The sequence below is a fragment of the Panthera onca genome, chromosome A3, assembly GCF_046562875.1.
Source record: "Panthera onca isolate mPanOnc1 chromosome A3, mPanOnc1 haplotype 2, whole genome shotgun sequence".
Taxonomy (NCBI): Eukaryota; Metazoa; Chordata; class Mammalia; order Carnivora; family Felidae; genus Panthera; species Panthera onca.
This window is the reverse complement of record NC_138341.1, coordinates 138,086,808-138,107,083: the sequence shown is the minus strand read 5'-3', so window position 1 is coordinate 138,107,083 and position 20,276 is coordinate 138,086,808. Positions and strand designations below refer to the sequence as shown.

The following is a 20,276-nucleotide window of genomic DNA, read 5'->3' as shown; positions in this document are numbered from 1 at the left end:
TGGATACGTGAAGTGGGAGAATTCCGTTGTACGAAAGTGATACCTCCATGAGGATGAATTTTAAAAAAACATTACCTCTTTTTTTCTGTGCTATTCTGCTCCATTTGTGCATCTGATTGTTTTTGCTCCCAAACTACCCATTTTGATTACTGTAGTTTAGTGGTTCTCAAGTGGGGGCGATTAAAAAAAAATTTTTTTTTAAGGTTTATTTATTTCTGAGGCAGAGAGAGACAGAGCATGAGCGGGGAAGGAGCAGAGAGAGAGAGGGAGAGACAGAATCCGAAGCAGGCTCCGGGCTCTGAGCTGTCAGCACAGAGCCCGACGCGGGGCTCGAACCCACGAACTGGGAGATCATGACCTGAGCTGTAGTCGGACGCTGAGCCGCCTGAGCCACCCTGGCGCCCCAGGTGTTTCTTCATCTATTTACGAGCAGCCTGGCATACAGCGACCCACCCTTTCTGCTCCTCCGGGGTTCCGGCTGGTTTGGACGGGGTGCCTGCTTGGCTCTCTGGACAAGTTTATAGGGGTGAACTTCAACGCGTCCTTACGGCGGGTAGAACTTCCTGTGTGGCCACCACGTGTGCGCGTGCCCTTGGGGTAAGGATTTGAGTGGAAATTGGCTTGTATTAACGAAACAGCTCAGATTTTCTTCTTACTTCAGTTTTGCTAAGCTGTGCACTTCTGTCATTTCAGGAAGATTCTCAAATATGTTGGTATAAACTGTAGGCAAGACACTGAAATGCTGGGCGAGATCGGTCGTGAGGCCGAGTTTTCACTTCTGACGTGGACTGCTCTGTCTGATCAGCTGGGAGTTTGGAGTCAGCTGCTGTCTGGATTAATTCTACCATTTTCATTTCATCACTTTCTCCTCTTGCTTTGACTGTTTCCTCCTTTCTATTTTGTTTCATTTCACTTCTTTGTCTAATTTCTTGAGATGAAGGTTCAGACTGCAGGCTTCCTCCCTCTTTCCGCTCTCACGGGCATGTCAGGCTGGACCCTGCATCCCGCGTGGCTGTGGCTCCAGCTGCCGCTTCCCGGGCTCAGCTCCAAATACTCTGTAACCGGCACGGGATTCCTTTCCTACCCGAGGCTCAGTCAGAAGTTCTGACTCAACTTCCACACCTGTGGGGACTTTTCCTTACTTTCCTCGTGACGGATTTCTAGCTTCGCTGCTCGGATTTTGTACCTCTGGAGTGTGGGGCGACCTGGTTGGAGGTTCGGCCTCCGGCCACGTTTCACGCAGGTTTTACGTGTATTTGAAGGTCATGTGCACGCAGCCGTGGTTGGTTTCTGTTTCAGACCTGTCTCAGGGAGGTCAGTCTTGTTGAATCTGTGCGTCTAATCCTCTAGTTCCTTGCTGGCATTCTGTCTGCTTGCTCTAAATGTTCTCAGAGGTGTTCGCTGAATTTTGCCGTTAATTGAGTATTTGTTTACTTCTCCTTTCAGTGCCACTAACTTTTGCCTAAATGTTTTGAAGCTGTATTATTAAGTGCACACAAATTTAGGATTCTTTTTTTAAAAGTTTATTTATTTTGAGAGAGACAATGGGGGAGGGGCAGAGAGAGAGAGGGAGAGAGAGAGAGAATCCCAAGCCCTCCGTGCAGAGCCCAACGCGGGGCTTGATCTCATGAACTTCGAGATCATGACCTGAGCCGAAATCAAGAGTCAGATGCTTAACCAGGCGCCCCTTTTTCTAAGTTAATTTATTTATTTTGAGAGAGAGAGAGAGAGAGAGCGAGCAAGAAAGAGAGTGAGCAGGGGAGGGGCAGAGAGAGAGGGAGAGAGAGAATCCCAAGCAGGCTCTGTGTTTTCAGCGCAGAGCCAGATGCAGGGCTCCATCCCACGAATCACGAGATCATGACCTGAGCCGAAACCGACTGAGCCACCCAGGCGCCCCAGATTCAGGATTCTTATGTTAACAGAGCCCCCACTTTCCTCCTGATGAGTAACTCCAAGGCTTTTCCCCCACGTCTTTCTACTTGCAGCTTTTCTCCACCCTTACGCTTTTTAGATCTATCTTCTATGACCTGCATGTAGCTGGGGCTTTTCTTTAACCTGTCAATTTGTTTTCCTTTAATTACAGCTTATCTATTTTCATTTGTTATAATGATCAACGTATTTGCAAACCCACCATTTTACTCACAGAGAAAAATGGGGTTCCTCTACTCTTTCCTTCCATTTCTTTGACGTTTTTTGGATTGATGTTTTAGTATTCCATTTTCCCATCTATTACGTTAGAACTTAAACAACTGTAGGACTCTTTTCTAAGAAAGACTTTTTAAAATTTATTGTTATTATTATTATTATTTTTTGAGAGAGTGCAAGTGAGCAAGGGGCAGAGAGAGAGGGAGAGACAGTGTGGAGCTAGATGTGGGGCTTGAACTCACAAACCGTGAGATCATGACCTGAGCCGAGGTCAGATATGTAACTGACTGAGCCACCCAGGCGCCCCAAGAAAGACCTTTTTTTTTTTTTTTTAAATTCACATTGATAATAGAGGTAAAGGACAAATTATATTTTTAAGGCATTTAAAAAAAGTGTTGCCTAAGTTTGCAGACTAGAAGAGGTGAAAATATATACACAGGAAATACCCAGGATGCTTTGCACAGAGCTGGTCATTAAGTTATCTGGCTACAGCCTAATGCTTTCATCTATAATCACGTTAGAATCCCATGAAAATCCCAAGGGAAAGTAACTGTCACTACGATAGGTATCTTTTTCTCAATTTGATACAAGGCAAGACTGACTCTACGTAGACTTTAGGTAACTCAAGTTAAGATATACTTTATGGCCCGAAATACTGTCTACCTTGGTCAGTGCCCCATGTGTCCACCACTGTGACCTTGCAGTGGTTTTCCCGGATCTTCTAACAGGGGTCTTTGTCTTATCCGAGTGTTGTATTAGTTTGATTTCCATCATCTTCCAGGACAGAGGGAGCATCCCAGACCCTCCAAGTCCGTGCACCCTGTCTGCAGGTTACCTGTCCTGTATCTTTCACCCCCGCGGTGTCACTCCCTCACTGCTCACAGCTATTTCCGCCTACTTAACCTCATGGCTTTTCATTCTGGGATTCCATCTCGAAGCGTCCTGTTTCTGCCTGTGTCAGAGTCTGTCGTGGCGCTGCCTGAAAGGCAGTTTTCCTGGGTCACAGAATTGTCTCTGTTACCACCCGCCACCTTCCGGGCCCTACCATCCCTGCAAGAAGCCAGCTTCTGTGTCACCACTCCACCTTCCATGGAGCTCTGTCTTCTGTCTGCTTTCGGATCTATGTGGCTCCGGTTTTCAGACATTTTACCATAAAATACCTGTTGGGACTGAAGGTGTGTGTCCCCCGAATTCATAGGCTGAATCCCGACCCTCAGGTGTGATGGCATCAGTAGGTGGGGCTCCCGGGGGGGCTGTGATTAGGACCAGAGGAGGAGGTCATGAGGGCTGAGCCCCCGTGATGGGATTAGTGCCCATTAGTGACTTTCTAAAGGTCATGAGCAAGGGTGCTTCCTCTATCCGCTCGCTGCCAGCTGAGGATACAAGATGTCCGGAGAAGCAGTCCAAGAGAGGGCCCTCCTGGGAACCTGAGCACGCAGCCACTCTGATCGCAGACCTCCAGCCTCCAGGACTGTGAGGGATACATCTCCATTGTTTACGAGCTCCCCCGTCTACGCCCTTTCTTTACAGAGGCTTGAATGGACCGGGACCGTGCTAACCCACAATTTTCTTTGTGTTACCCCGCTTAGAGGTCAGGGGGCTTCGAGTCGACGTGTGGATGTCTGCTGTCAGTTTTTGGAATATCTTCTGCCATTGTCTTTTCAAATATTACTCCTGTTCCATTTTATCCCCCCTCGTATTCCGAGCGTGCACATGTCAGAACTCCGTGCTACCTCTCCCATGCCCGTTACTGTTTACTCTCTTCCTTCTGATATTTTCTGCTTCACTAAACCTCTCTTCAGCTGTGTCTAATCTGCAGAAAGATGGACTCTTTGAACTCTTTCTTTCGTTTGTTACATTTTTCAGTCACAAACGGCTCAGTTCTTTTTTATTCTTCTAATCCTCTGTCAAAAGCTTGTCTTCAATGTGCTTGAACACAGTGAGTGCAGTTATTATCATATCTGTCTGATAACTCCGTTACCTGGAGCCACTCTGTCACCTGGAGCCATTAAGGGTCATTACTGTCTTCTGTATCTGACTTTTGTGCACCTTGTCCCGTCCCCACGGGTGCCCAGTGACTTTTAGCCGAGCGCTAGACATTGCGTGTAAGAGAAGACGGGGATAATTTGAGGCTTACTGAGATACTTTTCACCAGAGAAGATTTACATTTGCTTCTTGCGGGTGGTGAGGGACATCAGCCACACGGCATGACCTTAATCCATGTATAGAGGGTGACCTTATTCAAAGGTTGGCATTGGTCTCTGTAGGGACTTACCAACTAAGTGACTCAGTGTCTCGCACAGACCCTCCTCCCTGCCCCTGGGCACCCCCCTGAGGAGGGTCCAGTGGCTGTGATGGGCACAGGACCACAGGACTCTGGGGGATGGGGCCATGCTGATGACAGCAATGAGCTCTGTCCTTGTGGCAGGGGCTCTCCAGAGTCTGCAATCTGCATGAACTCACATTATCTCACATAATACTCATGACAACCCTACTGTTATCCCATTTTCCAGAGTAGGAAACCTCACAGAGGTCATGTGACTCGTCCCAAAGCATCAGCCAGTAAGAGGAGCCTTGATTTAAACCTTAACCCAGGGCAGCCAGGCTCCTTATGATGCTGAGCTCAGCTGTGCCTAGGAAGCCAGTTTGCACTCCTTTCTGGAACATAATTCTCCCATGCAGCAAAGGGACTGTGGTTGCACGGCTCTGTGTCCCTATCTGTAAAGTGGGGACAGTGACAGCACCTGCTTCCAGACGTTTTGAGGGTCAGAGGAGTGGCCACCTCTTAGGGCAGGGCCTGGGTAGGGTCCTAAAAAGTCAGGACAAGGTACCCTTGGTTTGAATGTGAGAGGAAGTGGGGTGCCATCAGGTGACGTGGAATAAATAGAGAAGGGCTGGGTTGGCTGAGCCGCAGGGACACTGCCTGCCACGTTTCACACACTCAGGGGTGCTGTCCCTACAGCACTTTGCAGCTGGACTCCCTAGGATGGTCTGAGCCTGGGACACGGATTCCCCGTGTGCTTGTTGGGTGGGCCTGACGTGGGGCCGGAGGGGCTCTAGTGGCGGGGACTAATTGCAATCACCTTCCAAGAGGAATCGGGATTAATTGCATCAGAAATCGCTTCATTAACACGCCTAACAAAAGGTGTCATTATGTTTTCAATTAGCGCCTTTCATCTGAGGCCTTCCACAGGCTTTGAGGAACTCTACCCTCTGCTCACAGGCTCAGGGTTTCTGCACTGCGATCAGGGACGTGAACCTTGACCCTGCCAGCCCCTCGCCTAGAGGGAAGGGCCCCCCCGGGGCCCGCCTTGCTCACTCTTTTCTCATCGGCACTTTGTCATCATCACTCGGGAAAGAATGGAAAACCACGTCCGTCTGTCTTGGGGTCTGTAGCATCCACATGGCGAGGCTCGCGAGTCTCTAGGGCGCCTTTGTTAGAAACTCGTTTCCATGCCTGGTTCAGTATACCCATGAGGCATGAGGGCACCTGACCTCCTTCCCAGGCGGATCAGCCCATCACCGAGGAGGGAGAGCTATCTGCCCCGTCACCACTTTCTCTCTCGCTCTCTTTTAAGTTTATTTATTTTGAGAGAGACCGAGAGAGAGGGCGAGCAGGGGAGGGGCAGAGAGAGAGGGAGACAGAATCCGAAGCAGGCTCCAGGGTCCGAGCCGTCAGCACAGAGCCCGACGCGGGGCTCGAACCCACGGACCACGAGATCACGACCTGAGCTGGAACCGAGTCAGACTCTTGACCGACAGACCACCCAGGTGCCCTGCCGCTTTCTCTTTTGAAACGTAAACCACCTCCAGTTTGTTTAAAAGCAGGATAAACAACACACAGGTCCCTGTTTTCCCAAAGTGGGTTCCTTGGCACACCCGTCTTGCAAGGTGTTCCAGGAAGAGGGTTCCCTGATCAGCCGGCCTGGGAAGCTCGAAGACCACCTGCCCCTGGGGCTCTGGGTAAATGTACAGAAAGGCATCTGACCAACTTGGTTTAACCCTCTGCTTCCCAGGGCCTTTTCCTGAGGGACTGCCTGGGAACGCAGTTGAAGGTATGTTCTTTTCTGCTAACCCGCCGCATACATTGACTGCATCAGGATAATTCGGGGGCCCTGTTAGCTGTGAGGGTCTCGGTCCACGTTTCCCTCTGCTGGCTGATGCCCGGGTGTCACGGGCCTGTCCCAGGGGCCAAGCAAGCTGGAACTTCCCGCTCACCCAGCAGCCCCAGGCCTGAGGCCAATGCCGCGGGCAGGAGAATTTGGGGCGCCCGGCGAGACACGGAAATGCGGGGCCTCTGTTTTTAAGGCTTTCAGGAGGGCGAGAGCCATGTATCAAACCAGGCCTGTGCGCCTGCCCGCGAGGCCAGCGTCCCTCGGGAAGGCGGCCGTCCGATGGTCCTCTTGGGCAGACACAGCCGGCCGCGTGTCCCATGCTCAGGGGACTCTGCAGACGCTGTGCCACAGTGACCTCAAGGAGAGGAGGGAGGCCACTCGCCAAGCCCCGCGTGGGGCCACATCTTACCTTGTGTGCCGGGCGCGCAGACGAGGGCTGGGCCACCAACAGCCGCACCACGGCGTCCCATCGCTCGGCCGTCTGGCCGTCCCACGCGGTCACGGTGAAGGCCACCTGCTCGGAGGGGATCCGCAGCTCCCGGGTGGCAAAGACCGTCCCGTCCGCCCTCACTTTGAAGTCCACGCTGTTGGTCTCATACTGGGTCCCCTTGGTCCCCAGACAGCTGCTGAACGAGACTGCAAGCGGAAAGGAAGACAGGGTCAGGACCAGCCCGGTGCGCAGCGGGGCGTCACGGGCGCTCACGTGGCTGCACCTCAGCAGCGGGTCTCCTGATGCGCAACACGGGGAAAACAATGATTTAAAACCGACTTCTTGACCTTCAGGGAACGTGCTTTCTCTCTACCCCCAGGGAAGGGGCGGCCGGCCTCAGAAACACCACCTCCCCCGTCACCGTGTCTCAGTCCACCCCGAGTCCGGCCGTTAGAGGCGCCACGGGGATGCTCTGCCCGCAAACGCTCCCTCGTCCGACCCCACTCACTGCCTGCAAACCTCGTGCCCCCAGCACCCTCCGGAGCCCCGACGCGTCCGTTTCCTCAGCCCGAGGACTCTGGGTTTGGGGAAGGAGTGGGCCAAAGCGGTGTTCTGAGTGAGGCCGCGATCTGCTGTGGTCTCTGGTGCGTGTCTTTCCTCAGGGACCCCACCCGACCCCCGCGCGCTCTGTCAGGGCGGCTGGGCCGGGTCCGGGGCCGGCGGCGGCCTTCGGGTCACCCGGACGCCCGGCGGCTGAAGCAGCCGGCACGCTGACGCTGTGGCCCGTGCGCGGCTTTGCTTCCCGACCACGAATCAGGCACCGAGGTGCCCGCCCCTCCTAGTGACTCCGTTGCCGGTCATCGTAACTCCGCGCGGGAAAAGGCACCTCGGGAGCCGTGCGTTCGCTGGGACCACATCGGCGTGGTTTGTTTTTACACGACTGCTTCTGCCACCGCCACCACGGTAGGTAAGTTACGAGGCGCCAGCAGCCAGTGCCGCATTCTGCTGACAGAAACGACGGATAAAGTTACGCAGTATTTATAAAGATGTGGGTCTCTCAGCAGTTACGGCGGGAGAAGTGCTTTTTTAAGCAATCTCACTGTCACCGCTTACGTGATTTAATTACTATTTATTCCAGAAACTAAAAAAAGCATCTCACGGTTACGGTGGATAACGCGTTTCTCCCCTGCGTTCACCTTGTATTGTTGCTTTGCCTTGAAAGAATACATAACGTACTCGCTCCGTCATCTCACGTGCTTCACCTGAGACGTCCCCCCAGGCACCACACCTCCCACTTGTGGGGTGCGAATAAAGATGTTTTCAAACTGGACGAAGCCAGGCGTTTGCACCCGGTCTGGCCCGAGGGCGGGAGGGTGTGCTTGGGCCCCGGGGAGGGGGGGGCACAGAAGGCGAGGGCGTCGGGGGCTTGGGTGGCTTGTGGCTCCCCGAAACATGTCCCCCAACGGGGGGATAGCGGTATTTCATTCCAAATGACAAGAAAACTCCAGACTGCTCTTACGCTACCATTCGCAAGCAAATTAAAATCAGCCGCAAACTCGGCTGGGTCAATCATTCCTGACACCCAATTGTCACTGACAAGGATACACATGACAGCCCTGGGAATGTTGGGAGATTAGCACAAAATACATAAATAAGCCCCTTTGTTCTCTGAAAGCAGATTTGCAGCAACGCTAACGGAACTGGACAGCGACGGAGGGTCGGCATTTCTTCAAGACTGAAGGGCGACACCGTCAGAGAGTGTGGGTGAACTCAAGGGAGAGTTGGTGTGGCCCCAACGGGAAACGCAGAGTGCTGTCCCCAGGGGCCCTTCGGACGGCGCGTGTCCCCAGCGGACGGGGGACCCTCTGGGACACCACAGGTGGGGCCACGCGAGGCCCTCCCTGTGACCTTGTGCAGCTTGCCAGCAAGCAAGCCCGTGGGGTAAACGGAGGGCTGCCCCACACGGGCGGCCACGCGACGCTCGTGGGTGTTAAAAGCAGACGTGTTTCTGCTCTGACAGGGCCCCGGCCAGTCCCCACAGAGCGGTGCTGTGGGTCCTGGGGAGGGCGTCCCTTTCCCTGGGCACCCTTTTGGGCACACGGAGAAGGCTGGCTATAGCCATTCGTCACCTGGCTCGCCCTCTGGGAGGGGTCGCCCCCACGACCACGGTGCTTACGTGGGAAGGGGCACAGCCTGGAACCCCCGGACACCGGCACGCAGGGCCGGGAGCCGCAGGGGGTTCGGTCTCCAGACGTCAGGGTTCTGGAGAGGCAGCTCCGCGTGGCCCCGAGCATCTCTCCTGTCGACCCTCAGCTCAGGGTGCTGCCTGGCGCCTTGTGCCCGCGAGCTCCTGCGCAGGCCAGGCCAGCATGGGGGTCTGAGAATGGCCTCCACCCTGGCTGGGTTTCCAGGCTGGCTGGGGACAGACACCCAAGCCGCAGGTTTCTGGCGGGGTCCTCCCACACCCGCCCACCCCGAAGGCGCTGGACCCCAGGGCCGGGCCAGCCCTCGCCCACTGCCCCTTGCAGTGAACCACCCCGTTCTGCCTGGGAGAAGCCTTGTGCTTCTTGCCTGTGTCCACCTGGACGGCCACGCATGTGAGGGCAGGGCCGCTGTCCTGGCTTCCCACTGTGTCCCTGGGGCTGAGGACAGTGCGGGCACAGAGTCGCTATGACGGGAGGCGAGGCCTCCCCACAACGCTCCCCGCCCCTGCCCCGGGCAGCGAGGGGAACGGCCAGGGTCAGTCCAGAAAAAATTTAAAGTCCCAGGAGATTCTGTCAGAAACGTTTCCCTCGATGTGGATACAACCAACAAACGCAGAGAAACTCCTGCTCGGAGTAGATTTGGGTTGCACGTCCATCCTGCTTCAGGCCGGGGCTTCCTGGGAAGGGCCCCCTGAGCTGGACGCCGGGTGGTCTGCTGGGCACGGCCGCTCCCGCTCCAGAGGAAGGCACGGCTGGCAGGCGGCATCGTCCCCATTCTGCAGATGGGGACACTGAGGCCCGGAGACGCTTCGCACCTTCTCGAAGCGGCAGGAGGGGGAGATGGGCTCTGCGGGCTCCCGGACGCCGCCCCAGGGAGACCCTCCTAGTCCGGCTCTGTGTGTATCTTGAGCACCAACTGTGCTGCTGGGGTGGTACCTGCACCTGCTCGCTGGGGCTGCGGCCCCCCAGGCCCCCGGGAGGCCTGGGATCTGCAGGTGGGAAGGGGTCTACAGCACCAGCCCCTCTGGGACGGGCGGCCCAGCACTACCTGCGAGGGGAAAGTCGCCCCTGGGGAAAGGGCGCGTCCCCCCCCCTCCCGGAGCCCCTGGGACCCCTGGAGGAGGCCTGCTCTGGAGCTGCGTCCTCCTGTCCTGGGCGGCGACGCGGGATCGTCCTCCTCCAGCCCCGACCTGCTGCACGGGTCTCTCTAGGGCTTGTTAATTACTTCCATTAGTTTTAAACAAACCTGACAAGAGACAGGAGTCCTGAGAGACTTGAAAACCAATAATCTAAGTACAGACAGCCACGGCCCCACGGCCGGCTCCCCCGGTGGCAGCCTGGCCCGCACAGCCAGCGTGGCGGGGGAGGCCGGGGAGTGGGCCCTGGGGGCAGGACTCGGGCGGGCTGCCTGCCCCTGGATCTTCCCCGGTGAGTGCCTGGCCGACCCTGTGCCACCAGAGATCACCAGTGCCACGTGTGCTGCGGAGAGGCTGTGTGCCACCGCCACGGCCACGCCCATCCGGGCCCCTCTGGGGTAAGGGCCTGAACTCAGGTCTGCGCTTGACAAGCAGCGGCCTCTCTGAGCATCTGGCTCTGTCCCCGCTGTGGCCGGGATGCGCCTCACCAGGCACAGGACAGACCGGTAAGTGCCCGCTTGTCTTACGCGGTGGCCCAGGGGAGCAAAGGCTCTCAGCCAAGGACACGCAGGGTCGCCCATCCCATAAACATCCGTGGCCTCCTGGTGCCTGGCACTGGGGCTACCCGGGCACAACAGAGCGGAGGCTCGTGCGCGGGTGGCCAGAAAATGACAGCTTGGCTGGTTGAGGCAACAGGCTGCTGTGCGGGCCACTAAGGGGGCCCCAGACCAGGCCGGGGGTCCCCAGGGTGCCGAAGGGAGCCCAGCAGGATGGGTGGGGTCAGCCAGCACTTGGGATTCTGACCCCGTGGATCTGCGTCCACACCCGGGGCCCCGCTGCCCCTCCCCAGCCGGAGGTGTGGACGCAGCAGCTCTTGGCGTCTGGCTGTGGAGGCAGGCGGGGCCTGGACAGGACGCATCTGCTCTTCAAGCCCATGTTCTGTCCCGGGAAGAGGCCCAGGGAAGAGCGTGAGCTGCTGCGTTCACCGCCCGCCAGCGTCCCCCCTGCTCCCGACGTGTCAACACTTAGACGGCGGCAGCTGCGTCTGACCCCTGGCTGGACACCGGGGGCGGGCTGAGCACCAGAAAACGCACCGAGTGTCCTGAGGGATTTCATTGCTGTGGCCGCCTCCCTGCTCCCCTCCCCTCGCCAGGAGGTTGGCAACGCAGAGCGGAGTCCGATCGGCACTCCGGGCTCGTGGTCCCCCCGCTGGGACGCTGCCGGTCCACATAAAGGGCAGGGATGCACCTGCCCGGCCACCTGTCACGGACGCAGGTTCCCGTGTGCCGTGGAAGTGTCAGTATCTGCAGTCCTGGTCCCCCTCGGAGGGCCTGTCTGAGTGGTTGGTGGAGTTTCCGTGGCCCCCCTGCCTGCCCTACCCTCCCAGGACCCGCGCGGGTCCATGGGAAGGCGCCGCCCCACGCTAAAGGTGGCTCTGCGCACGCAGAGCTCGCGACAGTAACCCCACTCACTCATTCTAGTACCAGAAACAATTCCCTTACAGATACAACAGGCACCAAAGCCAAACACAGTCGCTGCCAGGTAGAGGTTAGGGTGTGGGGTGGGTCAGAAACGAACCGAGTCATTACATCAGAAAGTTAACACTCCCAAGGGAAGCATGCCGGTGGAGAAGGAGAGCCTGACCCAGACTTGGTGGGGCGGGGAATGCTTCTCCTAAGATTTGAGGGATGAGACAGCTCCCGTGAGGCTTGGGCAGGCCACACCGGCAATATGTGCAAAGGTCCTGTGGCAGAGGCAGCGCGGGGTCTCGAGGACCCCAGAACTAGCATGACTGTAGCAGGGGCTGTTGTAGGGTGACCGGAATGAAAACAAGCGGGCAGAGACCAGCACAGGCTGAGGGAGGTGCTTGCAAAGGATGCCCAAAGCCTCTCAGAGTCGGCTGAACTAGGACACCCCCCCCCCCCCCCCCGCCCCGCCTCCATAATCCACACAGGATCAGTAGAGCTCTGCCCCAGGAAGGAAGGGCCGCCTGCCACTCAGCAGCCTCTGGAGCTGAGGGAGTGTCCTGAGTGGACGAGACACCCCTTTTGGGGGCCAATGTGAAGACAGGGTCATAGTGTTTTCTGGCCATAAAAACGGCCCAGCGAACTGAGCTAGGCATCCGCCACTGTGACTTCAGAAGCATGTCCTCAAAATTTAGCCACAGAGTGGATCACAGGACCCCGAGCAGAAGGCCCCAGCATCCACTGCAGACACGCCTGCTTGGGACAAGAACGCCAAGAGCCAGGAACAGAAGGAGCGAAGGAAGAGGGAAAGAGCAAGGACTGTGGGCGAGGGTCCCTCCAGCGGGGACACACGAACCAGGGACACCGCGCAGGGAGGCGCCACAGGGGTGGGAAATGAGGTCGTCCCCACGGGACCTTAGGACCCACCCCACCCTGGTCCTGGGGCCCCCGAGGGGGCCTCTCATGGGTCATGCGACCAGCTTAAATAGCCTGCTGACTACGAGGCCACCTGGGGACCGTGACCACTGGCCTTGCCCGCGGAGGGCTGCCCGCAGAGCCAGAAGGCAGACTGGTGGCGCCCGGGGCTGGGGGAGGAGGGCGGGAGTGGCCGCTAACGGGTGCCGGGTCTCTTTCGGGGCGGTAGAAAGTGTTGGAACTACCTAGACGTGACGGCCACTCATCACCGTGACCATCCTGAGTGCCACTGTTCACTGTGAAATGGTGAGATTTATGGTCTATGAGTTCTGTGTCAATGAAAACCAGCTCCTGGGGCTCCCTGAGTCCCCAGGTCCTGGCTGCGGCACTGCCATGGAGAAAGACCTCCCTAGAGGGGCCCGTCCTTCTCCCACAGAGGCCTGAGGACCAGCCCGAGGCATGTGGCCCTCGCCCACAGCCCTCCCCCTTCCTGGCCCCAGCTCTCACCTTCTCGGCCCCAGGCACAGACCAGGGTGCTCATGGGGGTGCCGGGGGCAGGAGTGCTGAGAACTGTGCACGGTGTCACAACTGCACACAAAGTGCAGACACCCGGGTCCCAAGTGAGGGGCAGGGAGGGCACTCGGGGGTTCAGGGACGCTTCCCGAAGGAGGCCACGTCTGAGCTCGAGCTCCAGAAGCTCACTGGCATCGCTGCCTAAACAGACAGGAGTGAGCCGCGTGTGTCCGCGTGTGGGATGCCTGCACGATGCTGGGAGAGCTCAGGGCTCCAGGTGTTTCTAGAATTTCCTGGGAGTGTCACCGACCCACAGAATGTCCGCACCAGAAAAACGAACTACTCCGGGCCATCACCGTAATGCGACGTGGCCTCTACGTGCCGGAAGACGGTTAATTATGTTTCAGAACGCATTCGTGTATTCGAGTGACCCCGCGAGCCCTACTGACCCCCTTACAAGATGCCCTTGTTCTGCACACGGGCCCCGGGCACTTTCAGTGCTCCGTTAATCGACGCCCCGACACTCGGTGTGCCGCCTCTCTCATCTCTCCAGGGAGGTGCAAAAACTTGAACGGCTCATCCCGCCCCGGCCCCGGCCCCGCTGGCTCGCAGCAGACGTGTGCGGCCACGCTCGCCCGGCTGATGCAGGAAACGCGCCGGTGAAAGGAAGCCCGTCAGCCCCTCCTCGAGAGGCTCCACGTTTAACCCTTTACCCTCATCCCTTTTAATTGCTGCTCCGTGGGAAGAGGGGGGCACGCCGGGAACCGCGGGCGAGGGCGCGCGGTTCTGCCTCCTCTACGGCGGCGCCCGCCTGACATTTACGGAGAGGCCGTGGGCTGTGCCTCCACTGGAGAACTGCGTTGTGCTGATGAGACGGCCTTTTTGATTCTTCTTCTTGTTAGGTGAGCCGAGAGAGATCAAATGAGCCAGAGGCGAGCTCGTAGCTGGGACAGTGCTGAGGATAACTTCACCCGATAGAGTCGGCCTGCCTGCCTCCCTCCCTGCTCTCCTTCCCTCTGCCTACCCACCCACCCATCCTTCCGTCCCTCCATACCCCCTCTATCTATCCATCCCACACTCACTGCACCTCTATGGTCAGGTGCTGGGGAGCCAGAGGAGGTCAGGGCAGCCTGGGGCCACAGGAACTTGGGGGGAAATCAAGGTTGGAGAGGAGGTCGTGAGCGGGGGCCCTGGTGGGGGCCACTCTGTGTCGAGGGCCCCACGGATACCTCTTCTCCTGCCGATTCTCCCCAGCGAGCCCCCCCCCCCCCCCCCCAGAGACCCCTGCCTCAGGGATGTGAGCTGAGGCTGCAGCTAAGGGCTCGGCGAGGATGGCCAAGCAGTCACCCCCAGCCCCACTCGGGGCTCAGCTCCCACCACTTCCTCCAGGTGAAAGCCCTGCCCCACAGGTGCGGCACAGAGGTCAGCCGGCCGGATGCCCAGGGCTGTGCTCACCCCACCAGCCCCCCGGCCCCTGACAGAGGACCTCCTCCCTGCTGGCCAAACGCTCCAAGCACTGGGCCTTGGCACACAGGCTCCCCTTGCCCGGAACACCCTGCACCGCCACGTGAGCCTCCTCCAGGGAGTCTTCCCGGATTCATCTCAGCTGCTGACCCCTCTCTCTCAGAGCTTCATGCTCTCCAGCGGCTTCCCAGGGACAGAGGCCGTGCGACGTGCACCTGTCTGCCCCCACGGACGTCTTTAGAGTTGCTGGGGCACAGGGATAGTAAAAAGCAGAGGGATGTTTGGTGGGTTTTGTTAATGTGGGTCATGCATGTTGGCGGTGCCCGAGCGGGACCCCCGCTAAGAAGGGGCTGCCTCACAGGCCTCACGTCTGCCGCTGCCCCTGTGGCCTCCGAACGCACGGGGGCCTCGCCGAAACCTCAGGCAACCGGGACCCTTGCACGTCCTTCCGGGCTGTTTTCTGACCCGTGTTTTTAAACACAGACACGATGCTGCACATGCCCCTTCCTCCGTGGGGCCTTCCGCTGGACACGGGCCCACGACCACGGTGCACAGCAGAAGCGGGGTTCCTGTTTGTGGGGTGCGGGAGGCCGGGTCGTGGAACCTGTGTGCCCACCACTTGCAGTCCGGGAAGCCTGCGCCCCACCGGGCTGACGCCCGGGAGCAATCGGCCTGCACGTGGCCACCCGCAGATGTCCCGGAGCCTGGCGAGGGTGCCTCGGGGCCAGGACGGAGTCCGGGGACTCGCGGCCGGTCGTCTTGTCCTCTGCCACCATCTTGCCCCGTCCAGATTCCCGAAGCAGCCATGCGTTCACAGAAATTGGAAAAGTGTCATTTGCAGCAAAGTGCATGTGAACCTGCTGACCTTCTCCACAGCGGGTGCCCCGTGCCAAGCCCTGAACTGTGCGAGGGAGGAAGTGGGGAGACAGGCAGGCCCCCCGTGCAGGTGGCTGGTGCACGTCACCCGGGAGGACACGTTCTGGACACGTGAGCTAGGCGTTCATGGGCTAGGTCGTGCCCCTCTCCCTGCAGATGTCCTAGTGCCGGGAGTCCCCTGCTGCCCTCCACGATGCCACCTGTGACCTCACGAGCACCAGGAGAACCCACCCCTCGGAGGACACGTCCATGAGATGAGCACTGTTGGAATTTCGATGGGGCCTTTTGAACTTTAAAGTGATGTGAGGGGCGCCTGGGGGGCTCAGTCGGTTGAGCGTCCGACTTCGGCTCAGGTCGTGATCTCACAGTTCATGGGTTCGAGCTCTGGGTAGGGCTCTGTGCTGACAAGCTCGGAGCCTGGACCCTGCTTTGGATTCTGTGCCTCCCTCTCTCTGCTCCTCCCCCGCTCACACTTTGTCTCTCTCTCTCTGTCTCTCGCTCATTCTCTCTCTCTCTCAAATACAAACAGAAACGTTATTTAAAAACAAAAACTTTGAATTCACGTGCCTTCAAACCAAGTGCGACCCTTCCTCCCTGGCCCTTGGCTGTCACAGCTGCAGGCCCCCAGCTGGGTGACGCTCGACCCCTGCACCTGCCGCCCCGTCTGGGCCGCCCGCCCTCCGCTCCATTTGTAGGGTTCCGACGAGAGCCGGAGCCTCCGCCTGCTCAGAAGACCGTGGGCCCCTCCGCCCTCCCGACCCGTCTCCAAACCAGCAGCGTGACGACGCAAAGCCGAGCTGATTCATTCTAAACTGGCTCAGCGCGTTATTCATGTCTGAGCGTGAAAAATAACAGCCAAGCTTCCTCCGGGCACAGAATGTGTACAAGCCTCTGCCTCCAGCTTCGTAGGGGGAAGTGGGGTGCGTGCTCTCAGGGGTCCTGTGTGGCGCAAGCGTCTCCACCATCGGCCACCCGAGCTGCCCCACCTGTCCCGCTCCGTGCCGTCCGGGGCTCGGCCACCCGGGCGTGTTTCTCCCCACAACACATACCACGTGTCTCCACGCCGTACGCGGGGATGCTCCCTCCCGCCCAGCCTTGGCCACGCTCCCAGTCCCCCCCCCTCCCCTGCAGCTTGTGGGGGGCTGTCCTTTGTGTCCCCACAGCTGGCCACCCTGCTTGCTTCGTCTGGCTCCGGCCACGGCCGCCAGCCTGCGAGCTCGGGCTGCTGGGCACGGGGCCTGCACTCCTCACGGCGACCTCCAGGGCCGTGGTGCCCAGCAGGTGCTTGAGAGATGCTGGGGGATAAATGCACAAATCCCATTTCCAGGAGCTTCGGAAATGAATATCCAATGAACTAAGGAGCCAGGGGGAGACACATCACAAGGTGCAGGAAGCCAGCTGAACAGGCACCACGCCGTGTGACTCGGATTCCACGGCGTTCTGGAAGGGGCAAAATAAGGAGACCGTAAACAGATCAGCGGTTGCCAGGGCGGTGCGGAGGGTGGATTCGTGGCACTGTGCACTTGTCCAAACCCACGGCAAGTACAGGTTCAACCACGGGCTTCAGTTAACAATAACCCATCAACACTGCCTCACGCCCACTATAACGACACCCCCACGAACGCAAGGTGTGAATCAGGGGGGACACTGTGCGGGGTGGGGGAGAGGGGTGGATGGGAACCCTCCGAGCTTTCTGCTCTATTTTCCCGTAAATCTAAAACTGCTTAAAAAAACCTATTAAAAATGGATATTCACTATCCATTAGACATACCTTCTCCAGAGAAAACACGCCATCTCAGAAATGTTAAAAATCCCATTTGGAAGCAAAACACTGGAGCCTCTCATGCCGTTTCATTTACGGCTGGTAACATAAAACCTGCCTCTCCCGCTGGGTTTCCTCGTAATGAACCGAACGCCATGCCCCAGCCATCACTGACTGTGTCTCTTCTAGGACATTCTTTCTGCCCGAGAAAAACCAGCCAAAGTGGCCACGCACGTGTGCCCTGGTCCGAGTGACCTGTGTCCTCCAGCATGCCCCCAGGCTCCATATTGCCCTCAAGGACTCTTGACGACCTTATTTCATATTTCTGGTGCCGCGTGGAAACTGGAGGCACTTTAGGGAGAGGCAGCAGGGTGTGCATGCGGCCCTCGCGTGGGGACCCAGTCTCAGCACGGTCCTGAGCTCACGCACGGACAGCGAGTTCTCTAGGTCCAGGTACTAATTAACGGTCCTCTGTTCAAGAAAACAAAGGCGCAGGTGTGTTCGAGATGCCGAAACGGGGTGGCGGAGAAAGGTTCAAGGTCTCAGGGGGGTTATTTATGCCTCAGTGCTTTCCCGGGGAGCCGTCTGAGCTCCTCATTAGTACCTCGCACTGATGCCCCGTCAGAACGAGCGTGGAGACGTCTCCAGCAAGGCGGCCCTCCCACCCTCGCAGGGGCCTGAGCAGAACGTGACGTCGGCCGGTCCCCCCACCCCCAGCCAAGCAGGGGACGCGACCGGGCCCCGTTAAAACACGCCACAGGAGGCCCCCCAGAGGACATCGACCTTAATGGCTATGACCGCTGGTGGTACCCAGCTAGGCAGGAGGGCTGGGGACAGGTGTTCTGTCCAGCGAGGGCCAGGACCGTTGCAGGGGCTCTGCCCAGGGTCATCGGAGGGAGGGAGGAGGGGCCGCTCGGTCCAAATCTCCACGGGCAGGGATGTGGGAGTCGTCCTAATGGCCCCAAATGTTGGGGGTGAGCTCCAGGAAATGGGGGTGCATCGAGAACCCGGGAGGGGTGGCTGTCCCCGTCTGGACCTCTGCTTTCTGGTCCAAGGTTCTGGGAGCCCATGTGGAGAAACAGTGGTGATGTTTTGACTATTAAGAAAAGAAGGGTATGTTTTATTGAACACGTGAAAGCAACGTTTCATGAACTGTCACGAAGGAACATTTTGTGAATATTCATTCGTTCGTTCATTCACTCACTCAGGTCCCTGCCAGGCGCCAGGAGCATGTGACCTCGCCGAACCCTCACAAACCCGTAATGAGTCCTGGGATTTTCTGTGTCACAGGAGTGAAGCTCAGAAACACAGAGGTTCACTGGACCCCGAGGTCCACGGCCAGTGAGTGGCAGGGCCGGGGCTGAGGGGGGCCCCCGGCTTTGCTGCTCGCCTGACCCCCAGCCACCAGGAGTGCCCCTTCCCTGTCCTTCCAAACGTGATGGCGGTCATTACAAAGTTAACGGCAGCTTCTGCCTACAGAGTTCTCACCACCTGCCAGGAAATGGGCCGAAGTCGACACCCAGACCACCCCCCCCACGCTGCAACTGCTGAGGCAGGGACAGTGGTCACCCCAGTTTACAGACAAGTTCCCCAGGGAACAGACACCGGTCATGGCGTCCGCCTTCAGGAGGCGTCCGCTGGGCTGGGTGTCCCGGGACGCGTGGCACAGCTGCCACAGCCCAGGCGGGGCTCGCCGGACAGCTTGGCCCCACCGACGGGAGCCCGGCACCCGGGGCCCACGCAGGCCTGCGGCTGCGAGAGGGGCGGGTTTGGGGCTGCACCCCCCCCTCTGGGTTTACGAGCGCCCTTGTGCAGGGCGGGGGGCTGGGCTCTTGTCACACACTGAATGCCACATGCGTGCGGTGGTGAGGAAGACGCTGGAGTTGACAGCCAGGGCTCAGGGGAGCCAGGCCCGGGGGTGCCCTTCACAGCCAGGAAACAGGACCGACTATTTTTAGAACCGGCAGCCTCCCTCTCATTAGCACCTTCACATCAGGACTGAGCTAATGAAATCACCCGCCGCTAAGGCCCAGGTAGAGAGATGGCTCTCTTTCCTGTCCCCAGAGGCCACCTCCCCCGCCCCGCCCCAAGTCCTCTGTGCAGAGGGGGGAGCCCGCCAGAGGGGGCGCAATTCCCGATGACCTCCAGACCTGCTTTATAATTTTACTGCATTTCACCAAAAGGGCGGTTTGGGGCTGTGGTTTTTTTTTCTTTTTAATTTAAATTTTTAAAAAAATTTTTAATGTTTATTTATTTGTGTGTGTGTGAGAGAGAGAATGTGTGCGTGAGCGGGGGAGGGGCAGAGACAGAGAGAGACCCAGAATCCAAAACAGGCTCCAGGCTCCGAGCTGTCAGCACAGAGCCCGACGCGGGGCTTGAACTCAAAAACCGCGAGATCAGGACCTGAGCCGAAGCCGGACGCTGAACCGACTGAGCCACCCAGGCGCCCCTGGGGCTGTGTTTTAAAGGCATTCCTCTCTGGCTGACTCACCCATTCACAATTTAATTCCTTCTTCTTCTCAAAGCTCCCACGGAGCTGTTCCAGACACCTGAGGAGGATGTGGTATCTGAGGCCACTGTGAGGTTTGGGGAGGTGGCCCCACTGACCAGTCATGAGGGGCTGTGATCCAGGGGAAAGTCCGGCTCTGAGTGTGGGGCCGGCGTCCTGCCAGGAAGGCCTGCGGCCACCACGGCCCCCGTGGGCCATCTGTGGGACGGGTCCTACCGTCTGTCCACCCTGCCCGTCTGCGTGCTGACTGGCCTGGCTCGCCTTCCCATGCTGCCTCCTTCCAGGGCCTCTGTTCTCCAAAGTGGGGAGACAGTAGGCAAGGCCACGTCCGATCTCATAGTGCCCCCATTCTACTGGAGGGGACAGAAAACGGGATGTCGTGGGGCAGCTTAGGGGGCGCTCAGAGCTATAGAGAAGAGTAAGGCAGACAGGGCACCGAGGGGCGGGGACAGGCAGGAAGGCCCTGGGCTCGGAGACCAGGAGTGGGGGGCGGGGGGGCAGGGGGACACACACGCACAGGTGCACGTGCACACTTAGGGTTCACATGTGCATGCGTGTGCTCTCCCTGCAGACAGGGCCCCTCCCGAGCTGGATGTCTGCACGGGACGGATGGGACAGAAGAGAACACGGGACTACTCCCCAACTCATCCATACCCCAGATGCGCCAAAGAGCATTCTCTCCTGGGTCTCTTCACCCCTCTTTTTTTTACATTTATTTATTTGAGAGCAAGAGAGAGCGCG

General features: G+C 58.4%; 1 protein-coding gene across 4 annotated transcripts in view; it reads right to left on the bottom strand.

Annotated features, from left to right (window-relative positions):
* Positions 1 to 20,276, bottom strand: part of CDH4 (cadherin 4) — a 542,734-nt gene that overhangs the window by 149,198 nt on the left and 373,260 nt on the right. For all 4 annotated transcript variants that reach the window (XR_014137503.1, XM_081795373.1, XM_081795372.1 and 1 more), the window contains exon 3: positions 6,670 to 6,896. Coding sequence is in view for 3 of the 4 variants with exons in the window: in XM_081795373.1 (XP_081651499.1) it covers positions 6,670 to 6,896 (227 nt within the window). In the remaining variant the exon portion in view is untranslated. The remainder of the gene's footprint in view (positions 1 to 6,669; positions 6,897 to 20,276) is intronic.